The following is a 25,497-nucleotide window of genomic DNA, read 5'->3' as shown; positions in this document are numbered from 1 at the left end:
TGCTATTCCAGATCTCCCAAAACCACCTCCACTGATTAAGAGTTTAGGTACCAAGTGCTGACTCTTCACTTTGCTTGGAGGCAACAGATGGACCCCAGGGCAATCCTCCCCCCTGCCCCCCCCCCCCAACCCACTTCTACCTTTAACCCATGCTGAAGCAGCAATAACACCACATGCCCTAACAAGCTGTATGGGGAGGGAAAATGTGGGGGAGGGGAGCGTATGAGGGACCCCCAGCTGCTCTCAGGCATGCCTGGCTGCGGCACTTAGGCAAGGACCTAAGGCACGTGACATCCTTCAGGAGGCGGGCTTGGATCTACATGTCAGAAGGGCACAAGCAGGCGAGAATCTGGGTCATCGTCTCCTATGAGGGGAAGACCTTTAGGGTCTACTTTGCTATGGAGGAGGGGCTCAGCTTCAGTTTTTATCACTTGGGTTCATGAGAAAGGAGTGCCCCACAGCCCATGCAAAGCACCAGGTTAGGTCATCGACCCTAACCCTCTGTGATGACTAGCCCTCATCTACTGCTGGCTTCTCAGAGCCTGCTTCCAGGTCGATGGTTGTCGCCTCGGGTCAAGCCATTGTGCTTCTGGAGAACGAGCCACCCAGGCCATCTGCAGGGCTCTGTGGGAAGAGCTTTGGATTGTCAGCAAGAGGGGCAGGAACAGACTAGTCATTCTTCTGAGTCTGAGGAATCTTGCTGCTGCTGTCAGCCGGATGCTCCGCAGGAAGTCCCCAGGCATGGATGGGCTGATGATTGAATTTTTCTTGTCACTTTTGTGATTTGCTGGGGCCTGATCTCCTAGGGATCCTGACTGAAGCTGTACAGACTGGCCAACTGCTGCTGGCCTGCCTTTGCACCTTGTTAACACTCTTACCCAAGGAGGGAGACTTGCGTGACTTTCACAACTAGCATCCAGTCTCCCTGCTGTGTATGGACTATACGTTCTGAGCCAATGCTCTCTTCCTGTGGCTGGTATCCATATTGGCAGAAGTGATTCACCCCAACCAGACCTACACAGTTCTGGGCAGGACAATTTTTGATAACATTTTTTTGATCCAGGACCTGATGTACTTAACCCATAGGGCTGGTCTATCAGAGAAGGTCTTCTATAGGGTGGATAACAGCTACCTTATGGGAACAATGCAGGTGTTTGGATTCAGCCCCTGTTTTGTGGATATCCTTTGCCTCTTGTACTCGACTACTGAGTGCCTGGTCTAAGGTAATTGCGTTGTGGCCATGCCTTTGACCTTTGGGTATGGAGTGCATCAAGGGTGCCCCAATTAGGACAACTCTTCATACTGGCTTTGAGCCGCTCCTGTGCTTACTACGTGGGAGTCTCTCAGGGCTAGTGCTGCAAGAACCTCACCCGTGGGTTACCCTTTCATAGAGGTGTGAATCGTGTGATCGATCGTCTTAACGATCGATTTTGGCTGGGGGGGGGGAGGGAAATCTTATCGTCGGGTTTTTTTGTTTTAAAAAATCGTTAAAAATCATAAATCGGGGGAGGGCGGGAAAACCAGCACACCAAAAAACCCTAAAACCCACCCGAACCTTTAAAAGAAATCCCCCACCCTCCCGAACCCCAGAGAGAGAGAGAGAGAGGGAGATCGCGTCGGGACCCCCCCACTGGACCCCAGGTAATTTAAAACATTTTGGGGGGGTTCGGGAGGGTGGGAGATTTCTTTTAAAGGTTCGGGGTGGGTTTTAGGGTTTTTTTGGTGTGCCGGTTTTCTCGCGCCCTATTTAACAATACAATACAAATGCCCCTGATGATAAATCGGGGGCATTTGTATTGTATCTGCACTCTAACGATTTTGGACGATTTTAAAATTATCTGATGATAATTTTAATCGTTCAAAAATGATTCACATCCCTACCCTTTCAGCCTCCACCTCCAACATGCTCCTTGTGGTCCAAGACCCAGATGATCAGGACCAGATGAGAGCCTGCCAGCAGGTATAACCATCTGCATCTTCTGCCAAGATCAACTGGGCCAAGTGCTCTGGCCTTCTAGTGCAACGGAGACAGAGGATGTGCAGCTCCCTCGCCAGTTTACTAACTTTTCATGGAGCAGGGAGACCTTCAAATACTTGGGGGTTCACCTCTCCATTGTGAAGACCCCAGCCTCTATAAACCAGCTGGATCTGGAGGAGAGAATGGAACCTCACCTGAGGTCTGGATGTGTCTGCCACGACTGGTGTCATACCAGGGCTGGGTCTTAGTGTTGAATCAGCTGGTATCCAGCATGCTGTGGCACCGGATGAGCACCCTGAGCCCAACTGCCGAGTTTCTTTCCCAGACTCAGAGGAAGATGCTGGATTTATTCTGGGATGGCAGGAAGCACTGAGTCTCTGCAGACATCCTGAGTATCCTCTTGCAGGAGAGCAGACAGGATCTGATGTATCTGAGAAGTCAGATTCACACTTCTACTTACAGGCCCTGAAAAGACTCACACTTCTACTTACAGGCCCTGAAAAGATTCACACTTCTACTTACAGGCCCTGAAAAGACTTCTGTATGCGGACCTGTCTCCATGATGGTACATGGTGATGGCTCAACTTTTTTGCCAGTTGTACAGGCTAGGTTATGACTGGCAGATATTTTTTATCCACATGAGAGGGTACATTTGCAATTTGTCGACACTGCCAGTCTTCTATCTGGAACTCTTTAAGGTGTGGAGCTTAGTGGCTTTGGCCTGAGATCCAGCTGTGTTTAAGGAGGACCTCAAGGAGGAACCTCTCCTCCACAACCCAGCTCTGGGTGTGGAGGTGCTGGGGAATCCCTCAGTGTACCCCTGGCTGGTCACGGCCCAAGTCACCAGAGTTGGTGACCTGCAGGACTGCCCTCAGTGGCAGTGGGTGAAGTCAGTAGAACTAGCACAGCATATGGGTATGTCTTCACCCTACATTGCCAAGTTACTTCTCCAGCAGATGAAAAATTGCTCCCCGCCAACAAGCTCACTTTGTTAGAGGAGGCTCTGAGGGCCAGCAGTTCCTGCCTGGTAACCCCTGCCCCTCCTGTCCTGTACTTAGGGCCTAGGATGCTATTAAGTGAGCATCCTAGGCCCTCTCTGCCTCATCCTCCTTGTGCCAGCAGCCTTAGTAAGTTGCAGGATATTCTCTTGACACCCCTCTGCACCATGCATTGGAGGCTGATGTAACTGCTCGTCATATGTACCATGCACAACCTCGCCTTCTCCTCCTGTCTGGACACCATCTGGTGCAAGGCCTTGGAAGATGAGTGGAGCCTCCATTGGGAAGCACTCTACTCAGAGTTGGCTCCTAGATACTGTGGGAATCTTGTGTGGAGGATAGTGCGTGAGGTGCTGGTGACAGGCAGGCTTTTAACACAGGTAAGGGTTTCCTCCAAACTATGCCCATTCTGCGGGGAGGAGGAGTCCCTTAGGCATTTGGTGGTGGGGTGCACCTGCTTGTCGGCAATTTTTTGGATTTTATTACCTCATTGTTTTTGAAGTTCTGACTTGAGAGATAAAAAATAGCAGGGGAATCAATTCAGCTTTTCCAGTAAGGTAAGCAGAGTCACTGTTTCAGACCTGCTTCACACTCTGAGCTTGGCTTTCCAAACTTTAACAAACACGATTCACAGTTCCTCAGTTTGGCAGAAAAAAAAATATTAGAGGAATCGAATCAGCTTTTCCAGCACAGGTGAGCAGAGTCACTGTTTCAGGCTTGCCTCATTCTCTGATCCCTAAATTTCCAAAGTTTAGCAATCACTATTCACAGTTCCTCAATTTGACAGGAAGGAAAAAATAATTTCAAAGGAATCAAACCAGTTTTTCCACTACAAGTAAGCAGAATCACTGTTTCAGGCTTGCCTCACACTCCCAAATCATGCTGTTCCTGACTCTGTTTTCATTTCATCCTATTTCTTCTGCTTCCATCAGCTCCACTGCAGTGTTCCCCTTGGACTACATTTGCTTTCCCTCCTCTGCTTCTGTGTAAGATGACAGAAATTCCATTTCTTCCTCTACCTCTTCCTGTCTCCATCACTCCTTATTAATCATTCTCCTTTCCATGACAACCTCTGGAGCTCAGTCTCTGAAGGATCAAACCATTTCTCCCCATTGGATGTGCCACACTTGCTTGGTGATTCTGGGATAGGGAATCCATTCATCCTACCCTTCCTTCTTTTCTCTTGGACAGAAAATCTAGAGAAGTAGGTTTTTTTCAAGGGACAAAGAGGACTTCCACTAATGGTGGACAGTGAAATTGGAGAGAAAAGTTGGCTCTAACATATATGGTCATTTATCAAATTGCATTATGGTGTTTTTGCATGCATTAAGTTGTTTTTGCATGCAAAAAATGCCTTAACACATGCGAAAATGCCTTAACGCATGCGATAAGTACCATAATGCATGGTGCGATGCAAATTTTTAAAAGGGGAGGGATTGGGGAGGAGCCAGGGTGGGATTTCCGAAAAACTGGGCTGGCTTCACACTTTGCGAAGCTATAATGCACAATATCGCCGAAAATAACTACACCTTTTTCAATTGTGTTAAGCTGTGCAATATTCCCATAATGCAATTTGCGATTTTTACACAAATTCCGTTTTGGGCATTTTCAGGCTGGGGAAGGGACAGAGATGGGGGGGGGGGGGGGGCGAGAGAGAGCTTCTGTGGGTGGCATCATAGAGAGCAACTAAATATGCTACTATTGGAGGCCCACCTAGAGATTAGGTGCCACTTATACATGCAGAGTGAGATGTACGAATAGAACAGTACACTCTTGTGAAGATTTGATGTCCTTCTGGGTGAGGAAACTCACACAAAGATGAGATTTGTACAATGTTCTCTCAACCTAGCTTGATGTTATCCAGGTAGAGAGTCTATCAAGCTAGGTTGAGAGAACATTGTACAAATCTCATTGCGCATCAAATTTTCACAAGAGAGTACTGTTCTGTTCGTACATCTCACTCTGCATGTAAAAGTGGCCCCTAACCTCTACACTACTTCCTAAATCTTACCTCGAGCAACTAGATGGGCCTCCTATAGAGATATAAATAGCTAAATACTCAAGGGCCTTATAAATAGTCAGTCTCTCTCTCTCTCTCTCTCTCCCCTTCCTTCCTTCCTTCCTGTTATTGGTTTTAAGGGTGGGTCTTAGCATGCCAAACTATCAGTTGCATTCCCATAAGATTAGTGTGCCAGAAGGCACATACGTTCCTTGGCACCCCCAGAAGGGGGAGCCAGAGGCCAAAGATCTAATTAGGCAACCTGTATTTGGCAGCCCTACCCTAATAACGATCTACAAATCTGAGAAATTATGCAGCTTCTTGTAGGTTTTCTAGCTGGCTGCACTCACACCTGACCCAAGATGAACCCTGCTACAAGGGCAAAGTATGTTGCCCAGAAACAAGAAGACCCAGAGCTGTGACCTTTTAACCTGGGCAATAATATAAACAATAAGGTCACATTTAGAATGCACGACTGATATATAAGAACATAAGAACATGCCTTACTGGGTCAGACCAAGGGTCCATCAAGCCCAGCATTGTGTTTCCAACAGTGGCCAATCCAGGCCATAAGAACCTGGCAAGTACCCAAAAACTGTCTATTTCATGTTATCGTTGCTAGTAATATAGCAGTGGCTATTTTCTAAGTCAACTTAATTAATAGCAGGTAATGGACTTCTCCTCCAAGAACTTATCCAATTCCTTTTTGAACACAGCTATACTAATTGAACTAACCACGTCCTCTGGCAACAAATTCCAGAGTCTAATTGTGCGTTGAGTGAAGAAGAACTTTCTCCGATTAGTTTTAAATGTGCCACATGCTAACTTCATGGAGTGCCCCCTAGTCTTTCTACTATCCGAAAGAGTAAATAACCGATTCACATCTACCCGTTCTAGACCTCTCATAATTTTAAACATCTCTATCATATCCCCCCTCAGCCGTCTCTTCTCCAAGCTGAAAAGTCCTAACCTCTTTAGTCTTTCCTCATAGGGGAGCTGTTCCATTCCCCTTATCATTTTGGTAGCCCTTCTCTATACCTTCTCCATCGCAATTATATTTTTTTGAGATGCGGCGACAAGAACTGTACACAGTATTCAAGGTGCGGTCTCACCATGGAGAGATATAGAGGCATTATATTTTCTGTTTTATTCACCATGCCCTTTCTAATAATTCCCAACATTCTGTTTGCTTTTTTGACTGCCGCAGAACACTGAACCGACGATTTCAATGTGTTATCCACTTTGACGCCTAGATCTCTTTCTTTGGTTGTAGCACCTAATATGGAACCCAACATTGTGTAATTATAGCATGGGTTATTTTTCCCTATATGCATCACCTTGCACTTATCCACATTAAATTTCATCTGCCATTTGGATGCCCAATTTTCCAGTCTCACAAGGTCTTCCTGCAATTTATCACAATCTGCTTGTGATTTAACTACTCTGAACAATATTGTGTCATCTGCAAATTTGATTATCTCACTCGTTGTATTTCTTTCCAGATTATTTATAAATATATTGAAAAGTAAGGGTCCCAATACAGATCCCTGAGGCACTCCACTGGCCACTCCCTTCCACTGAGAAAATTGTCCATTTAATCCTACTCTCTGTTTCCTGTCTTTTAGCCAGTTTGCAATCCACGAAAGGACATCGCCACCTATCCCATGACTTTTTACTTTTCCTAGAAGCCTCTCATGAGGAACTTTGTCAAACGCCTTCTGAAAATCCAAGTATACTACATCTACCGGTTCACCTTTATCCACATGTTTATTAACTCCTTCAAAAAAGTGAAGCAGATTTGTGAGGCAAGACTTGCCTTGGGTAAATCCATGCTGACTTTGTTCCATTAAACCATTATATGTTCTGTGATTTTGATGTTTAGAACACTTTCCACTATTTTTCCTGGCACTGAAGTCAGGCTAACTGACTTCAGTGGGGTTACATTTGCTATCCTCCAGTCTTCAGGTACAATGGATGATTTTAATGATAGGTTACAAATTTTTACTAATAGGTCTGAAATTTCATTTTTTAGTTCCTTCAGAACTCTGGGGTGTATACCATCTGATTTACTACTCTTCAGTTTGTCAATCAGGTCTACCACATCTTCTAGGTTCACCGTGATTTGATTCAATGCATCTGAATGATCACCCATGAAAACCTTCTCCATTACGGGTTCCTCCCCAACATCCTCTTCAGTAAACAAACACCGAAGCAATGAAATCATTTAATCTTTCCGCAATGGCCTTATCTTCTCTAAGTGCCCCTTTAACCCCCTCGATCATCTAACGGTCCAACTGACTCCCTCACAGGCTTTCTGCTTCGGATATATTTTAAAAAGTTTTTACTGTGAGTTTTTGCCTCTATGGCCAACTTCTTTTCAAATTCTTTCTTAGCCTGTCTTATCAATGTCTTACATTTAACTTGCCAACGTTTATGCTTTATCCTATTTTCTTCTGTTGGATCTTTCTTCCAATATCTGAATGAAGATCTTTTGGCTAAAATAGCTTCTTTCACCTCCCCTTTTAACCATGCCGGTAATCGTTTTGCCTTCTTTCCACCTTTCTTAATGTGTGGAATACATCTGGACTGTGCTTCTAGAATGGTATTTTTTAACAATGACCACGCCTCTTGGACATTTTTTACTTTTGTAGCTGCTCCTTTCAGTTTTTTTCTAACAATTTTTCTCATTTTATCAAAGTTTCCCTTTTGAAAGTTTAGCACGAGAGCCGTGGATTTGCACACTGTTCCTCTTCCAGTCATTACATCAAATTTTATCATATTATGATCACTATTGCCAAGCGGCCCCACCACCGTTACCTCTCTCACCAAGTCCTGTGCTCCACTGAGAATTACATCTAAAATTGCTCCCTCTCTCGTCGGTTCCTGAACCAATTGCTCCATAAAGCTATCATTTATTCCATCCAGGAACGTTATCTCTCTAGCGTGTCCCGATGATACATTTACCCAGTCAATATTGGGGTAATTGAAGTCTCCCATTATTACTGCACTACCAATTTGGTTAGCTTCCCTAATTTCTCTTAGCATTTCACTGTCCGTCTTACCATCTTGACCAGGTGGACGGTAGTATACCCCTATCACTGTAGTCTTCCCTGATACACAAGGGATTTCTACCCATAAAGATTCAATTTTGTATTTAGTCTCATGCAGGATGTTTATCCTGTTGGACTCTATGCCATCCCGGACATAAAGCGCCACACCTCCTCCCGGGTGCTCCTCTCTTTTTTAAAGAGAGTGCTGTAAATGAACAAGAAAATGTGAGTTCACAAAGTGATACCATCTCCTGCGTACATTTATAAAATATGTCACACACAAAAAGGGTTCAATTAGCAGAAGTTTAAAACTTGTGAGCAGTAGTATTTATCCTCAAGCCTTCAACCTGGGCTGCTTTCCATTTGCTCATCTTTCATGTACATTCACAGTTCAATCATCTTTTTGCACCTGTTACCTGGTGTCCAATATTTGGGCATCCATTTTTCTGTAAAAATAGGTCAGAAAGCTTTTGTAAAACTAGCTAGCTGACTGGCTAACTCATCCTTCTGCAAATAAGGAACATCCTGCAAATAGGAACATCTTCAGTTTGGGGTTAGTATAGGTATTTTCTAGCTATGTTTCAGTTTCAAATTTCTATCAAATATCTCACTTTTGCAGTGAAAAGTTCTTGTTCCTCTGGTGTGAATGGCTCTCTCTGTTGTGTAAGACCATCAGTAAATCTTATCTGTCTCATTCCCCCCCCCCCCCCCCCCCATTGTAATACAGACTGATAAGGGCATTACCCAGTACTAAACAACACCACATTGCCTACAGTGCTGCAAAATGTCTGTATATTTAGTTTTTTAAAGGCAATTCCATACATACACATAATTGTAATGAAATAAAATTGTCAACCTGCACAGCTGAAAAAAAATTGCATTTTAAGCTTCTTGTTTCTAAAGGGCATTAAACAGTTGGAGGATCCATCTACCACCCTTGTCGAGTGATCCTGTGGTCTCATTAGATTGAGAAAACGGGGCACCTTATTTCTCCCTCCACCCGCAGAACCCTTGGCACAGCCCCAGGCTGGTAGGGATGGGGTGCATTCTGTGCTTCTTTTGGTGTCAGCCCTATTGCACAGCTTCTTTTGGACAGTTTATATGTTTAATTGCAATTGCCTTTGTGTCTGCCTGACAGGCGCCCTCGGGATCTTCCGAGTTACCAGTGCCAGCACTCCGAGCATTCCTCTTCCTGAGACACAGTCTTTCACTCGAGTTTAACTTCTTGTTTGAAAGTCTGAAGCTTATGTACCTTGGCTACTAACAGTAAACGCTTCTTCTGCTCTTACTTACTGCTCTCTCTCGCTCTCTCCTCTTTCTGGCTTCCTTTGGTGATCGGCTTTGATTCAGAAAACTCCAACTGCAGGTATTTGAGAATCTGGAAAAAAATGAAGGTGAGTACCTGCATCCGCCGCTTTGTAAATTTCTGAATTTCTAGGGAAGGGAGAGGGAGCTTACCTTTCAGTCTACTCAGTTGAGAGGGAAGGGTTGACTTTATTTATCCCATTTCTCCCGAGGCCTGAAAGTAAATTGAAGTATTTTATTTTGATAATCTGATCCCCCCAGATTTCCCTTCACTTTCCTGAAGACAGAAGAGTCATGTGGAGAGTCAGTGTCCTCCCAAGCAGGAGGCTTCGTCTTGGAATACATTTTCATAACTTTTAAAAAGGAATTTTTCACTGATTCTACGAAAGCATTCCACTCTTCTTTCTCTCCTCCATCAAAAGCATGTTCTCACTTCTTGTTCTCTCTTTATTTTCAGACAGCTGGGAAGTGGCTCTTCGGGCTCCTTGTGGCTGTTGTGGTCATTGCCATTATAGCTCTTCCTGCTGCACTGCTGACACTAGGCGGTAAGTTAAAAAAAAACCCCCCAGAGAATGATGAGCAGAAAAGTGGCGATCTGCATCATCCAAAAAGAGATCTGACACTCTGAGACTGTCTCAGGCAGGTGGTGCTCTGTTGGATTGCAGAGATAATGCATTTGAGCCCTGGGTGGCAGAGAAGGTGGCTGGTGCTATCCTGGCGCAAGAGCAGTGCTGAATGATCGATCAATAAATTAATGGATGCCGCCAAGACAGAAGTGCTTTCTGGCAGGAAAGCTATCACTGTGCAATCCAGATTTGTGTTGGAGTATTAATGGCAGTAGCTTTGCTGTTATGTCTGAAGCAAGGAGCTTGGATTTGTACCTGGACTCTAACTTCAGTCTGGACAAGCATGAGTACCAAGGCATGATTCAAATTCTATCTGCCTTGTCGTAATAATGTTTCTTGAAGAGATTTAATTTCCCTTGGCCACCCAGATGCTATTTCTCAGTTTGCTGGATTTTTGGAATGCTTTGTTTATCAGATTGCCTCAGAAGAATTTACATTAGTTGCAGTGGATCCAGAACTCATCAGCGAGATTGATTAACGGTGTTAAGAAGAATGAGCATATTTCTTCTGTTCTGGCCAAGTTACACTGGCTTCCTACTGTACCTTGGGTGCAATTCTAGATCAATTGTTTAACTTGTCTGGTATTACATGACCAAGGACCTCAATATCTTGCAGATAAAGAGAAGTGAGATCAGAAAGTGATGGGCATCTATGTGTGCCTTCTGTCAGGGTGTGTAAAACAGGCTGCTGCATGTATTGTCCCTGTCTTAGGGAACTTTATTCTAAAGGAGCTTGGCTTGGAGAGGATATTAGATTTAGAAAGTAGTTGAAGACATTTCTGTTTAAGAAGTCATTTCCTTTTTCTGACTAACAGCTAGTAAGCCTAAAGAGGATGAGAGATATTTAGGCTGTAAATGTGGTGCTGAGTTTTAAATTACTTATTGAATATTTGCTGCAGTTGCTGTGGCTTATGTAAAATATGAATGTTATCATTTTAATTTTATTGCCTATTGAGACAATTGCTAGTCTGTAGATTACTCTGTACTGGAAAGATGGGCGGTTCATTAAAAGTTAAGTAAATGAAATTCAGTCAAGCGAGGAAAATTGTCACTTGGGTCCAGTGTCTGAGGAAGAGGAAGTTAACTATGAAAAAAAAAAAAGGATTGAGGGTAAAACAACTGAAAGATTACCTCGAGACATTAAGATTGACTAAGGACATCAAGAGTGACACTAAAGTTTGCATCTTTTGTAGAAAAAAAGCAAAACTCTTAAATACAAGTTGGATAAAAAGAAAAAAGACCTAGCAGCAAGGAGAGGGCCAGATTCAAGAAGCAGGCTAGTCACAAGTTTCATTTTGGGAAACATAAGTAGAGCCTACTGCTTTGATAGCTGAAAACAAAAACATTTAACTGTCTTTCGGTTCCAATTATTATGATGTAACTTCCATTTGGTACATATGAAAAACGCCCTGGGACTCATTTGATAAGTTAACTTAATAAGGGCAGTTTTCCAATAGCCGGCAGAGTTGTGAAATATGCAAGGACTTTTTTTTTTGCACATGTGCGTTTGCTGATTTTTTCAAACAGAAACAACTTAGTAGTTTTCTTTGAATACTGGTGAAAAGCATGCACGTTAAAAGCAACTTCCTTTTTTGTGTGGGTGACAAGGAGGAGTAAAATAGCTCGCTTAATAGTGAAAATGTCCCACACACGCATTGTTTTCCTCTTTGCAACTTGATCAAAAGAACACATGCCAGGGAAGGCCTGCACTTTCAGTCAGCCTGACGGAGGGCGGTTTTCACACAGACCAATTTACCAGGATAAATTGCTTTTGAAAATTGCCCTCCCCTTCCACAACTCAGAGGTCCATATCCAGGGATACCGTTTCTGTACTAATTTGTACATTTTTCCACTTTATTTTTTATTGATTTGTTTTTTTTTGCCATTCTGCTACGGTAGTATCAGAGAATTGCCTGGCAAGATGTTCACCTTGTGAACTGGTTCAGAGTGTTTTTCCTTGACACAGTCTATCATAGTTTTGATCTGGGGAATTAGTAACCAAACTGTTTCCCAACCTTTTTGTACCCAACAAAAATGTTGTGTGGCACACCAGCCTCCACAGAGCAGGCAGTTCGGATATGGAGAGGACTCATATGGCCAAAAGAAGAGCTAGGAAGCACTGAAAGCACCACCAGACTCTGTTCCAAATTTAAAAGCAAAGGGCGAAAGAAGGCAAAGACATGCATTAACCTGTCACATTGGACCCGCACACACTCCTTATACAAGTGCAGGAGGAGAAGGAAGAAATCCGTGTGGTTTGGGCAACCAGCCCAGTTAGCTATCTTAGCCTTCACACGTGACTGCCAAAGCTTTTTCACTGCTTCAGCTCCCAATGTTACTACCTTGGGAAACTTGCTGGGCAGACTAGATGGACCATTTTGGTCTTTTTCTGCCATAATTACTATCAGGCCATTACAGTACAGTGCGCTCCGACGGAGTGCACTGTTAACATGCTCTTGGATGCGCGTTTTCCCTTACCCCTTATTCAGTAAGGGGTGGAAAACGCATGTCCAACCCGCGGCACCTAAAAGCGCCCTCAACATGCAAATGCATGTTGAGGGCCCTATTAGGTATTCCCCGCGATACAGAAAGTAAAATGTGCAGCCAAGCCCCACATTTTACTTTAAGAAATTAGCGCCTACCCAAAGGTAGGCGCTAGTTTCTTCCAGCACCAGGAAAGTGCACAGAAAAGCAGTAAAAACTGCTTTTCTGTGCACCCTCCGATTTAATATCATGGCGATATTAAGTCGGAAGTCCCGAAGGGTAAAAAAAAGTAAAAAAAAAAAAATGTAAAATGGGCCAGCGGCTGTCGGGCCGAAAACCGGACGCTCAATTTTGCCGGTGTCCGGTTTCTGAACCTGTGGCTGTCAGCGGGCTCAAGAACCGACGCCGGCAAAATTGAGCGTCGGCTGTCAAACCTGCTGACAGCTGCCGTTCCGGGCTAAAAGGACGCGCTAGTGTCCCTAGTGCCTCCTTTTGCCTGTTTCTACCACACCAGCTCATTTGCATACTGTATCGCGCGCACCGGCGAGTGGCCGGTGCGTGCGTCGAGAGAGCAGGCGTTCGTTCGCTCTCCCGCGTTTTTACTGAATCGGCCTGTATGTTACTATGTTACTATGTAATATAAGGAGATACTGAGAATGTGCTCCAAAATGTGGGTCCCAGATATCTTTTCCCTGCATGTTGCCCACTATTTACCACACTCTGGGTGCTCATGCTGTAGCTAGGAAGAAGCATGCATGTTTGTGCGTGTTCTCAAAAAGGTGTCCCTACAAGTTTAAGAGTTACCGCTAGTGTCTCTTGTCGCTGTGAGGTGCTGAGAGCAGAGCAGAGCCCAGGTGCTAGTCTGGATCTGAGCATCAAGCAGTGGAGATCAGGTCTAAAGCACTGTTCTATATTAATTTTCTGTGCTTCCTATTAAGCACAGTTACGGGCATTTGATTAGCATCAGAACTCTGTCAAAAGGGCTTATCTCTCAGTGGCTGCCTGCATAGTGAAGATAATCTTGAGCATAGCCCTGTCCTTCTGAGACAATAACTTATATTAGAACACTTTACACCTTGTATGCACTCTGTGCATGATTCAGAATTGCTCAGCAGGGCTGGTGTCTGTGACACACAAGTGTAGTGTTTCTCAACTCTGTCCTGGAGGCACACCTAGCTAATTGGATTTTTAGGATTTCAGTAATTAATATATGTGAGGTAGATTTTTTTTTTTTTTATTACTGTGATCTGCTTGGATAATTGTTTTTTACTGGCAATATATTAAATGTAAATAAATAATACTGAATACATATAATTGTAGAGCATAGCAATACATGAGCAAGAATGTATTCCATATTCAGTAACTTACGGGCCGATACAGTAAAATCGCGGGAGAGCAGGCAAGCGCTCGCTCTCCTGTGCGCGTGATACAGTATTTTAATTTATTTAAATTAGGCCTGGTGGTAAAAAGAGGCGCTAGGAACACTACCGCGTCCTAGCGCCTCTTTTTTGACAGGAGCGGCGGCTGTCAGCGGGTTTGACAGCCGACACTCAATTTTGCCGGCGTCGGTTCTCGAGCCCACTGACAGCCACGGGTTCGGAAACCGGACTCCAGCAAAATTGAGCTTCTGGTTTTTGACCTGCCAGCCGTGGGCCCATTTAAAAAAATTTTTAAATTATTTTTTACTTTTTTAAACTTTCGGGACCTCCAACTTAATATTGCCATGATATTAAGTCGGAGGGTGCACAGAAAAGCAGTTTTTACTGTTTTTCTGTGCACTTTCCCAGTGCCTGGAGAAATTAGCGCCTACCTTTGGGTAGGCGCTAATTTCTGAAAGCAAAATGTACGGCTTGGCTGCACATTTTGTTTTCTGAATCGTGCAGGAATACCTAAAAGGGCCATCAACATGCATTTGCATGTTGCGGGCGCTATTAGGTTCGGGGGTTGGACGCACGTTTTGGACACCCTATTACCCATTACTGAATAAGGGGTAAAGCTAGCGCATCCAAAACGCGTGTCCAAATGCCGGCTAACAGTATTGGCCCGTTAGGTAGTGTAACAACAGGCAACCACACAGCAGACTCTCTGGATGTGGAGCGATTGGGGGGAATAGACTGGAGACGGCAGAGAGAGACAGACAGGTTTTTTCTTTTCTTTTAATGGAGCAATGGATGGCCTGCACCATTTTCAAAGATGGCACCGGCCGTCCATTGCTCCTACTAACAGGGGCCGACCAATGGCACCAGTAGCCCCTGTCACATGGTAAGGGCAAAGGGCCATCGGCACCATTTTAATTCCTGGCAGGCCCGACAGCCTGAGAGTGGAAGATCGCTCCCAGGACCCTCGCTGGACCACCAGGACTTTCAGTAAGTCTTGGGAGGGAATCGGGATGGTGGGAGGGGAGGTTATAATTAAGAAAATTTGAAGGGTTGGGTTTGGGGTTTTGTTTAAATAAATGTGCCAGTCCCCCTGCGCTAACCCAAAAAATGAATTTTTCCCGAATTTTGTGGAAAATCCGTTTCGGAATTCAGGTCTCCTGAACCAGGACGAATTAGGCAATTTCGTTGAAATTGCCTAATTCGTTCTAAACAAATGCACATCCCTAATAGCAACCATTGAAATCAAAGCAAAGCAAGTTCCACAGGCATGCTTCCCCATTGTGCAGCTAAAAGGCGAATTGTCAAGGACTGCCCCAACTTGAGAATGAAGAGTGGGAATGTACTTTTGTGAAGATTCAAAGCTGTAATTTGGTGGATGGACCACCTGGGGGACTTTCAGACTTTGTGATCTCAGCTGAGCTGAATAAGCTTCCCACACAAGCCCTGGTGGATTCAGGATGTGGAAAGACTCTCATCCATAAAGATCTAGCTCAGAGTGGGTATACCTGTTACAGGAAGAAGGCAATACTGGTGGCTAGCAACAGTACCTAACTGGTCAAGGTCTTACTGACAACCTCGACGGGGCAAGAATATGTAAAAGTGGGTATAAATCCTGAGCTTCCATACCCTGTTCTTCTGAGACAAGGTTATCCCTGGTTTGAGACTCCATGGGGCCAGCTCATGGCCAGTCGGGCCAGCCCAGACTGTATGAAAACATCTCCTCTGAAAGCCTCTCTATGGGACCTTCCAAAAGTATATTGCAGGAAGTCAGATAGCCAGACCACAGAGGCAGCACCTGAAAAGAAAATCTGAGAGGTTTCAGTATCTAAAGACTGTTATGGACTTTACTGTTTTATTACCACTATGTTTTATAGGCTCTGATACCAATTAGAGGACTAACAACAAACAAGATACTTTCAAGAGCACACATGTCCTTTGAAAGGCATCATAAACTAAAAGACTCCTATTTTCTCCAGGACTTACTAGAACTCAATCTGGACTGTGTGCACATTTGGCATATTGATTAATAGGCAAAGAGTAGGACCTTTGGCTAAGATGAAGTGTTTTATATTACAATTTTATTATGCATGTGATTACCCTTGTATTCTGCCTTGAACCTTTCAAATGCAATAAGTGCAGATAAGAAATGTTAATAAATGCTAAATACTAGTGTCAAGCTATGAGCCTGTTGGCTGAGATTGAATGTTGTTTAGGATGGAGGGGGTTAATGCCCTGCCATCTGACCCCACTGGCGGACACAGTGGTGTAACGACCATTGTTAAAGCAAGTGGATAAACCTTACTGCTATAAAAAATGGTTTTTGTTATCTTTATTATATCTTACTTTAATAGCGCCATTTGAAATAAAAACAGAAATGGGGGGAGTGAGGGGAACCACTTGCGAAACACACTGGGTCTCCCCATGGCACCTGGAGACGAGAGCTGCTTGGCAGTAAAGTAGCAAAATGCTTTGGTGCATTAGGACTGTATCTGATTATCTGGTTGCTTTATTTATAGCATATGGCTAGCTCAGATCAAACCACAGAAGTATGAGCTCCCAGGAACTTCAAAGGCCAGTTTGGAAAGCCTGCATGTAATCTGGAGCCGCGCTGCTTGTGCCTATGGGTCCTGTGAGAGATTGCTCTGGAACTGGAGTAAATTGTTTTCCGCTCTGCGGGCTGAGCCCCAAGATGCGATTGTTGCTTTGTCCACATGTTCAGCGGTTTTACGTGGGGGTCTTGAACGTGAAGGGAGAAGCGCAGTGACATTTCCTCCTGGAGAGGAAGTAGAACGAATGCAGCTTTGTCCGTGTTCCTCGGTGTTCCAAGACGGCATTGCTGCTTTACAGGATGGATTCATTGAAAGGGAGGCACGCATACCAACATTTCAGCATTTGTGAGAGGGAAATGGCGAGAGAGAGAGAGGTGTTTTTCTGCTGCCACAGAGATACGTCACAGCCAGGGAATTTTAAGGATGGGAGATAGTGGGGGGGAAAAAAAAAGGTTGGGCCATAAAAGGCGATGTCTCCTGCCTAAACGGGGAGAATTTTACCCCTTAGAAGAGAAGTGTCCTTGGTGACTAGGTCCATATTTTTTTATTAGTGGTGCCTTATCTGATATCCCAGTTGCACAGTCCAAGGCTGAAGTTCTTTAGGTTAGTGATAGATTGACACACTGTAAATGCAACATTTAAAACCATGAAATAATATCATGTAAAGTAAAGCGAACACTTATTGTCTCTCTGCTCAATGATTTATTTTCCTGAAGCATCCTTGCAGGTTCTAATTACAGCAGACACATTTGTGAAATGAAAGGGAGTGTGAAGTGCAGTCAATAATACTGGTTTCACAACAGATAAAAGATATTACACCGGTTCAAACAGTCAGTTTTATTGCTTTATGACTGTAACATTGGCCTCTTCTTTTTACAGCTAAAATTGTTTTTATATTTTATTGGTAAATACTTAACAAGATGACTACAGATTCCGACTTACATAGATGAGTTTCTGACCTCATACGTTTTTAAAGTGTTCTTTATAGTAAAGTACTCTAGGAATGCCTTATGTGCCTGCCAAAGTGTCTGTCCAATCTTTCTTCTGAACTTGTGTAGACACCCATGTAAATTTGGTGGCTATAGATATTTACATATATAACATAAAAGTTATGTGTGTGATTTTCTGCAGCCAGAAAATGTATATGCATGAGTGTCCATGCATGTGCAGATGAAAAACTAAACAGAAGAGCAGCAGGAACAGCTGGAGCACACATCCCCATCACCAGCATTTCACACACACACACACACACACACAATCACACCCCCCCTAAAAAACCCCTCACACAAATAACCCTGCACACACCCACACATCCCACGCATATACACACCATCCACTCCTCAAACAGTCCCACACACATAATCACAAACTCCTTTCTCCCAGCACACACCACACAAACACACTATCCCTTAAGCACACCCACATATTGCCATGCCCCTGCAAGAACACAACCGATCCTCCACAGTCAGAATTCTAAAAAAAAACAAACCCTCCCACCACACAAAAACACTTCATGCATGCACGGCCCCCCAAAAAGTAAAAAAAAACCCTCACACAGCACTCCCCTCCCTTCCCCTATATACATGTGCACACATCATATACTTCTAACACACACCACACCTAAACCATTGTGTGGGGATGGTCAGTGATAGAAATGCATGGCAAGTGCATTTCATTCTTTGCAAATAACTGCTGACTGCTGGAAATAAAGAATGCCTTTAGAAATTGTGTAATGCAAGAAGTACACTTTTCTAATCTTATTTTTCAGAAATAAACACTGCCATAGCTTGCCTATTGAATTTTTTTCTTTTTCTAACTTTATTAGTTTTTGCATATAATTACAAGAATGCATCTTGATTAGGTAATACATCAATACAAGATAAAAATCAAACAGAGAAAAAAAACAATTAACAAGGAAAATAATTAAGAATTAATTGCCATCTTCACGCCCTCAGGAAAAGAGAAGGATCTGAACACCATATCCCCAGTAGAGGGAAAATAAGGGAAATAAAATGCAGCAACAGTAGACCAAGAGGAAGCAGTTCCCTAATTGTGCATCTTCAGTGCTCTTAGGGTCTGCTATTAGGGACTTGTCACACAGAAACACAGAGAGCCCAGAGGGCTCGTGAAAGACAAGCCTCACACTTTGATAGCCAACTAAGCATTTACAGGGATATTTCAAGTAGAAAGAAACACTATTCTGTGAAACCTTAGGTCTAAACAATAAAAATGCCTGCCTTCTCTTCTGGATTTCTTTAGACAAATCAGGAAATGCTCTAATGTTAGAATTGTGGAACGGTACATCTCTGTATCCAAAAAAAACAGTCTGAACACTAACTCTGCATCAGATTCTAATGCAAAACTCTTAATCGATATTGCAAAGGTCGGCATTTGAGCATCCATTTTAACTAATGTAGATATACCTAAACTATCTGAAGAAAGTCCAGGCAGGGCCAATCCTTCTGGGAAATCGTTTGTCCAAAATAGAGGAAGGTCTTATATCCTGCAAATATGTTGAATAGATTCTAAAAGGATCTGGAAACAATTTTATATAATGATAAAAAACAGAAATTGGAGCCACAAAATTAACTGTTGAAAAATTAATAAATCTCAGTCTGTTTGTGGACCATATTTTCTAAATTCACCAGTTTCCTATGCATAACTGTTTCATCCTCCATAATGGCACTCCCTAATTCTGTCAGCTTCTTGCAGTTTTGCTCAGTTCAGTCTATTCAACCCCTTGTACTTTAAAATCTTTCTGGAGACCTTGTCCTCTAACCCTAGACTCCTGGAGTTGCTCTGCCAATTGGGCAATTTGTCTTGAAAGTAATGTCCCTATTTTGGAGATTGCTTTTTGCAAATCATTCAGAGTAAGAATTGTAGGTTTTGCAAGTTCCAAAGTCTCAGAATCGAGAGAGGCAGAAAACGGAGGCATACCTAAAGAAGACACAGGTTGCACTCCATGCTCGTTGCAGTCTGTGTCCAGTCTCCCAATTCCAATTCCTTGTTGTGCTTTCCTACAGATTGAGACTCCATTATACGCCTTCCTTGAGCTCTGGTCAGGTCTCCTCTACTTGTTGCCTCCACCTTAGCATCTAGAGATGTGCTTTGTTTTCAGCCTGCCACGGTAAATTTCGTATTTCCCATGGTTCAGGCCTTTGAAATTCGGGGGAACCGAATTTCGGGTTAGTGCGCACCAACGGGGAGTTATCACGCACTAACTCCTATTAGTGCACACTAACCCAAAAACTGAATTTTCCCGAAATTTTGGGAAACTTTGGATCGGTTTTTGTGTTCCCCAAACCAGGACAAATTAGGCAGTTTCGTTGAAATTGCCTAATTCATCCTAAATGATTGCACATCCCTATTAGGGATGTGCAGAGGGATGCCATACATTGCATTCAGGATTCGTATTCGTTGGGGGGCAGATACGTTGCATTCGGCAAGGGGCCCCCCCAATACATTCTATACATCAATTCCTATTCGTTTCCCCGCTAAAATTAAATTAACTACAACCCTCCTGACCCCCCCAAGACTTACCAAAACTCCCTGGTGGTCCAGCAGGGGGTCCAGGAGCCATCCCCTGCACTCACACCCTCGGCTGCTTGTTTCAAAATGGCGCCGATACCCTTTGACTTACTATGTCACAGGGGCTACCGGTGCCATTAGTCAGCCCCTGTCACATGGCCATTGGTGCCATTTTGTGCTCCTACCATGTGACAGGGGCTAACCAATGGCACCGGTAGCCCCTGTGACAAAGTAAGGGCAAAGGCTATCGGCGCCATTTTGATTACTGGCAGCCGACGGCCTGAGTGCAGGAGATCGCTCCTGGACCCCCGCTGGACCACCAGGGACTTTTGGCAAGTCTTGGGGGACCCTCCTGACCCCCACAAGACTTGCCAAAAGTCCAACGGGGGTCTGGGAGCGACCTCCTGCACTCCGGCCGTCGGTTGCCAGTATTCAAAATGGCGCCGATAGCCTTTGCCCTCACTATGTCACAGGGGCCGATTGTCGGCAGCTGAGGGTGTGAGTGCAGGGGATGGTCCCGGACCCCCCGCTGGACCACCATGGAGTTTTGGTAAATCTTGGGGAGGTCAGGAGGGTGGGGGGGGGTGTTTAAATTGGCTCCTAGGCGGCCGAATAATTCGGCACAGATTCGTTGTATTCGTGGGGAATCGCGATACGTTTCGATTCCCTACGAATACAACGAATAAGGCCCTATACGTTGCGGATTCCCAATTCATAGGGAACGAATGCACACCCCTATCAGCATCATCAAATATCTCCCTGGTGCCAAAAAAACACAGGTCATTGGGTACTAGCTGCAGGGGAGAGACATGAAACCCCCCCCTCCAAAGTTGATGAAGCTTCAAAATGAGAAGAAGAGGCACCTCGCAGACTTGCAAGGACATTTCCCACTCCTGGAAGTGAAGTCACTCAGGAAGGGGGATGGAAACCTCTATCTGGACAGTCACTTGAAGTAAGGAGTCAATCGGGCCAAAAGCCACAACCAGCATGGATCTAGAAAGACAAGCTTGTGATTTCACCATCTTCTTGTGCCTTATATATTTGAGGAAAAGCACAAAGAGAACATTAGGTAATACAGGATCAAGCAGCAGCATTTTACTACTGTGCTGCCATCTTGATCCCTCTGGAATCTTGATTTTTTTTCTGTTAAAGCCATTTAAAAAAACATTGAATCCAGTGTGTACTGTGCAACAATTCAAAAGGGCATGACATTAACAATCCTTAGTATGTGCAAAGCAAAAATTATATTTAAGAACTTTAAAAAATATTGTATATGCTTATCTACAGTTTCTCTGAGCTACTTAAAAAGGTGTCACTATTTGAAAGAGTCATAGAAACATAGAAATGATGGCAGAAGAAGACCAAACGGTCCATCCAGTCTGCCCAGTAAACTTTCACACTATTTTTTCCATACTTTTCTGTTACTCTTGTCCCTTTAAATAATTTTTTTGGTTCTATTTCCCTTCCACACCCGGCATTCTAGATAGTAGTGCAGGAGCTGCATCTAAGTGAAGTATCTAACTAATTGGTTTGGGGTAGTAACAGCCGTAATAAGCAAGCTACTCCCATGCTTGTTTACCCAGCCTGTGCAACTCAGTCCTTGTTGGTTGTTTGAATACACATCCTCTTTTCTTAATTCCCCCTGTCATTGAAGCAGTGAGCTGTGCTGGATATGTATTCTAAGTGAAGTATCAGGCTTGATTCGGGGTACTAACCGCCGTAACAAGCAAGCTACACCCATGCTTATTTGTTTTACCCAGACTATGTAATTCAGACCTTGTTGGTAGTTGTCTGAATATAAATCTTCTTTTCTTCATTCCTCCTGCCGTTGAAGCAGAGAGCTATGCTGGATATGCATTGAAAGTGAAGTATCACAGAATACTTCCCTTGGCAACTTGCTCACAGACTACTTCCCTTGGCAACTATGATTTGTTTTTTATTGTATAAATCCACCCTCTAACCCTCCATTTAAATCCACCAATTTTTGGATCCTCTGTTTCCCCTTTCCTTCAACCCCACGTCCTCCCTCTACCTGTCCTCCCCTTGCACTCTAGCCCAATTTCATTCAATGCATTCACCTGTTAGTTAACTTTTAATGTTAATTTCAATGTTTTTTTGCAAGGCATCTGTATAAGATGAATACTTCAATTACCATGTTATTTTAATGTTCTTATATGCTCTTCGTTCTATGTAATGCTCTCAGGCAAGTTTAATTGTTTCAATGTAAACCGATTTGATTTGTATCCAATGCAAGAAGATCGGTATATAAAAAAACCAAAAATAAATAAATAAATAAATATCAGGCATTTTTGGTTTGGGGTAGTAACTGCCATAACAAGCAAGCTACTCCCCTGCTTTTATGTGGATGCAAATCCTTTTTTCCCACATTTCCTCGTGCCGTTGAATCATAGAGCAATGTTGGAGTTGCATTAACCTTGTGTATGTTTATTGAATAAGGATATTAATCTCCAGGTAGTAGCCGTCATTCCCGCAAGCCACCCCCATGCCTCTTCTCTTCATTCACATCCTCTAGACTTTATGGATCCACAGTATTTATCCCACGTCCCTTTGAAATCCTTCACAGTTTTGGTCTTCACCACTTCCTCCGGAAGGGCGTTCCAGGCATCCACCACCCTCTCCATGAAGAAATACTTCCTGACATTGGTTCTGAGTCTTTTTCCCTGGAGTTTCAAATCGTGACCACTGGTTCTGCTGATTTTTTTGCAATGGAAAAGGTTTGTCGTTGTCTTTGGATCATTAAAACCTTTCAAGTATCTGAAAGTCTGTATCATATCACCTCTGCTCCTCCTTTCTTCCAGGGTGTACATATTTAGATCCTTCAATTTCTCCTCATAAGTCATTCGATGAAGGCCAGCCACCTTTTTGGTTGCTCTTCTCTGGACCGCCTCCATCCTGTCTCTGTCACTTTGGAGATACGGTCTCCAGAACTGAACACAGTACTCCAGGTGAGGCCTCACCAAGGACCTGTACAAGGGGATAATCACTTCCCTTTTCTTACTCAATATTCTTCTCTCTATTCAGCCCAGCATTCTTCTGGCTTTAGCTATCACCTTGTCACATTGTTTCGCTGACTTCAGATCATTAGACACTATCACCCCAAGGTCTCTCTCCTGTTCCGTGCACATCAGCCCTTCTCCTCCCATCGAATACAGTTCTTTTGGATTTCCACACCCCATATGCATGACTCTGCAATTCTTGGCATTGAATCTCAGCTGCCATATCTTCGACCACTCTTCCAGTTTCCTTAAATCCCGTCTCATTCTCTCCACTCCTTCCGGCGTGTCCACTCTGTTACAGATCTTAATGTCATCCGCAAAAAGACAAACCTTACCTTCTATACCGTCTGCAATCTTGCTCACAAAGATATTGAACAGGACCGGTCCCAACACCGACCCCTGCAGCACTCCGCTCAACACCGCTCTCTCTTCAGAGTAAGTTCCATTTACCATCACACATTGTCTTCTGTCCATCAACCAGTTTGCAATCCAGGCCACCACCTTGGCACTCACTCCTAAGCTTCTCATTTTATTCACCAGTCTCCTGTGCGGAACTGTATCAAAAGCTTTGCTGATGTCCAAGTAGATGACATTGAGTGCTCTTCCTCGATCCAATTCCTTGGTTACCCAGTCAAAAAAGTCTATCAGATTTGTCTGACAGGACCTTCCCCTGGTGAATCCATGCTGCCTCTGGTCCAGCAATTCTTCCGACTGTAGATAGTTCACTATTCTTTCTTTTAACAGCGACTCCATTACTTTTCCCACCACCGAGGTGAGGCTAACCGGTCTGTAATTACCAGCCTCTTCTCTGTTTCCACTCTTGTGAAGCGAGATCACCACCAATTTCTCCAATCACTCGGCACCACTCCCGTTTCTAGGGATCTATTGAACAGGTCACATAGTGTACCCACCAGCACATCTCTGAGCTCCCTCAGTATCCTGGGATGAATCTCATCAGGCCCCATGGCTTTGTCCACTTTCAGTTTCCCCAGCTCTTCCCATTCATTCTCTACTATAAATGGAGTTACATCTACTCCAGTCCCCTCTAGTTTCTTGTTAAATAGCGACGGTCCTTCTCCAGGGTCTTCTTTTTTGGGGCATGAAAAGTAAGACATATATCAAACCAACAATTGAACTTACCAACAGTAACACACCTCCAGATTTCCCCTCATCCCCTCCCCTCCCCCTCCCCCCCCTACAGAGAACCTCAGTTATATAACCATCAGGTGGTTTCCATCACATATCATCATCACAGAAAAATGGTGACCATACCAAGCCACGCTATTATGTAGCTGATCCAGTGTCAAAGAATAATGCCCATTTTGCTTCACTTGTTCACTGACTCTTCCATTGGCGCCAGATCTTGAGTGTGTTGAGGAAGAGCTCGGTAATAGCACTCCCAAATCTTATGGAAAAGATGTTTCTTACAAGGGGAAAAATGTTTGTACATGGATCCGTATTCTAATTGAAACAGTTCCGTCATTAAGGTGGACCATAATTCCCTGGTGGGGGAATGATCATCGATCCATCTAAGCATTATGCACTTTTTAGCACTCAAACATGCTTTCGACATCAACCCCACGTTATCAACATTCAAAAGGAGCACGACCATTGGAAGATCAGTATGAAAAATGTCTGATAACTTGCAACGAACACTGTCCCAGAAAGATGCAATAATCGGGCACTCCCAAAGACAGTGAATTAATGATGCTGAGGCCTGAGCACATTTAAGACAGGAGGCCGAGGAAATTATCCCCATCTGATAGGCCCATGCAGGAGAGTAGACAATGCGATGGAATATCCTCTCTTGCAGTTCACGTAGACCTACATTGTTTGTAATCTGATTTATGGAGAGATAACTGGACTTAAGCATGTGCTCTTCCAGTTCCTCCCTGCAGTCTCGAGACCATTTTGGAAGTAAGTCCGTAAAAACAGAAAACACTGTTACAGAATTATAGAATGCATTCAAACAAGACAAAGAGCCCTTCTTGGCTTTAAAACATTCAAGTAGAGCAGTGTAAGTAGGGTTATTGATATTCCCCTCTGCCCCTTTCAGCACAGTATTAACAGAAGCCTTCAAGTGACCATATAATAGAAAGTGATGTGGTCGCATGCCTAATTTCTCCTGACACTGGGTGATAGTATATATCTGTCCAGTGGAGTCATCCAAAAGCTCCTGTAAGGGCCAATTAGGCGCTATCTTTGAACTATGGTGTTCCGGGAGCACCAGTAACGACTCTGAAGTGAAGCCTCGCATTGGATATTGATACGATATATGCGAGGGTAAACCCAGAAGTTTACGAGTAAGACCCGAAACTTTCCTAATTGTTTTCACTAAATTAAAAGGCATTGATAGCTTCTGAAATGTCTGGGCTGAGACGTGTAGAATAAAACCAGGGTCTAGTAGGGTACACGGGGCTTGAATCAGCTGGGGATCCATGTACTCTGAGGTGCCCAAGAGCCAATCCCCCATAAAATGCAAATTGGCTGCCCAAGAGTAAACCTGAAAGTTTGGGAGACCATATCCCCCTTGAGGCCTTGGGGTAGTCATAGTGGAATATGCAAGTCGGGCCTTTTTTTCTCTC

At 43.9% G+C, this 25,497-nt stretch overlaps 1 protein-coding gene across 4 annotated transcripts in view; it reads left to right on the top strand.

Annotated features, from left to right (window-relative positions):
- Positions 1-25,497, top strand: part of DPP4 (dipeptidyl peptidase 4) — a 275,080-nt gene that overhangs the window by 109,308 nt on the left and 140,275 nt on the right. For 2 of the 4 annotated variants that reach the window (XM_029605604.1, XM_029605606.1), the window contains 2 exons: positions 9,376-9,419; positions 9,788-9,875. In XM_029605604.1, the coding sequence (XP_029461464.1) occupies positions 9,376-9,419; positions 9,788-9,875 (132 nt within the window). Of the gene's footprint in view, positions 1-9,346; positions 9,420-9,787; positions 9,876-25,497 lie in introns of all 4 variants that reach the window. The other 2 variants (XM_029605607.1, XM_029605605.1) reach the window with 2 other exon arrangements.

This window comes from Rhinatrema bivittatum, chromosome 6 (genome assembly GCF_901001135.1).
Source record: "Rhinatrema bivittatum chromosome 6, aRhiBiv1.1, whole genome shotgun sequence".
In the NCBI taxonomy this organism is placed as follows: Eukaryota; Metazoa; Chordata; class Amphibia; order Gymnophiona; family Rhinatrematidae; genus Rhinatrema; species Rhinatrema bivittatum.
Note: the sequence above shows the minus strand (reverse complement) of the source record. Positions and strands in the feature narration are given on the sequence as shown.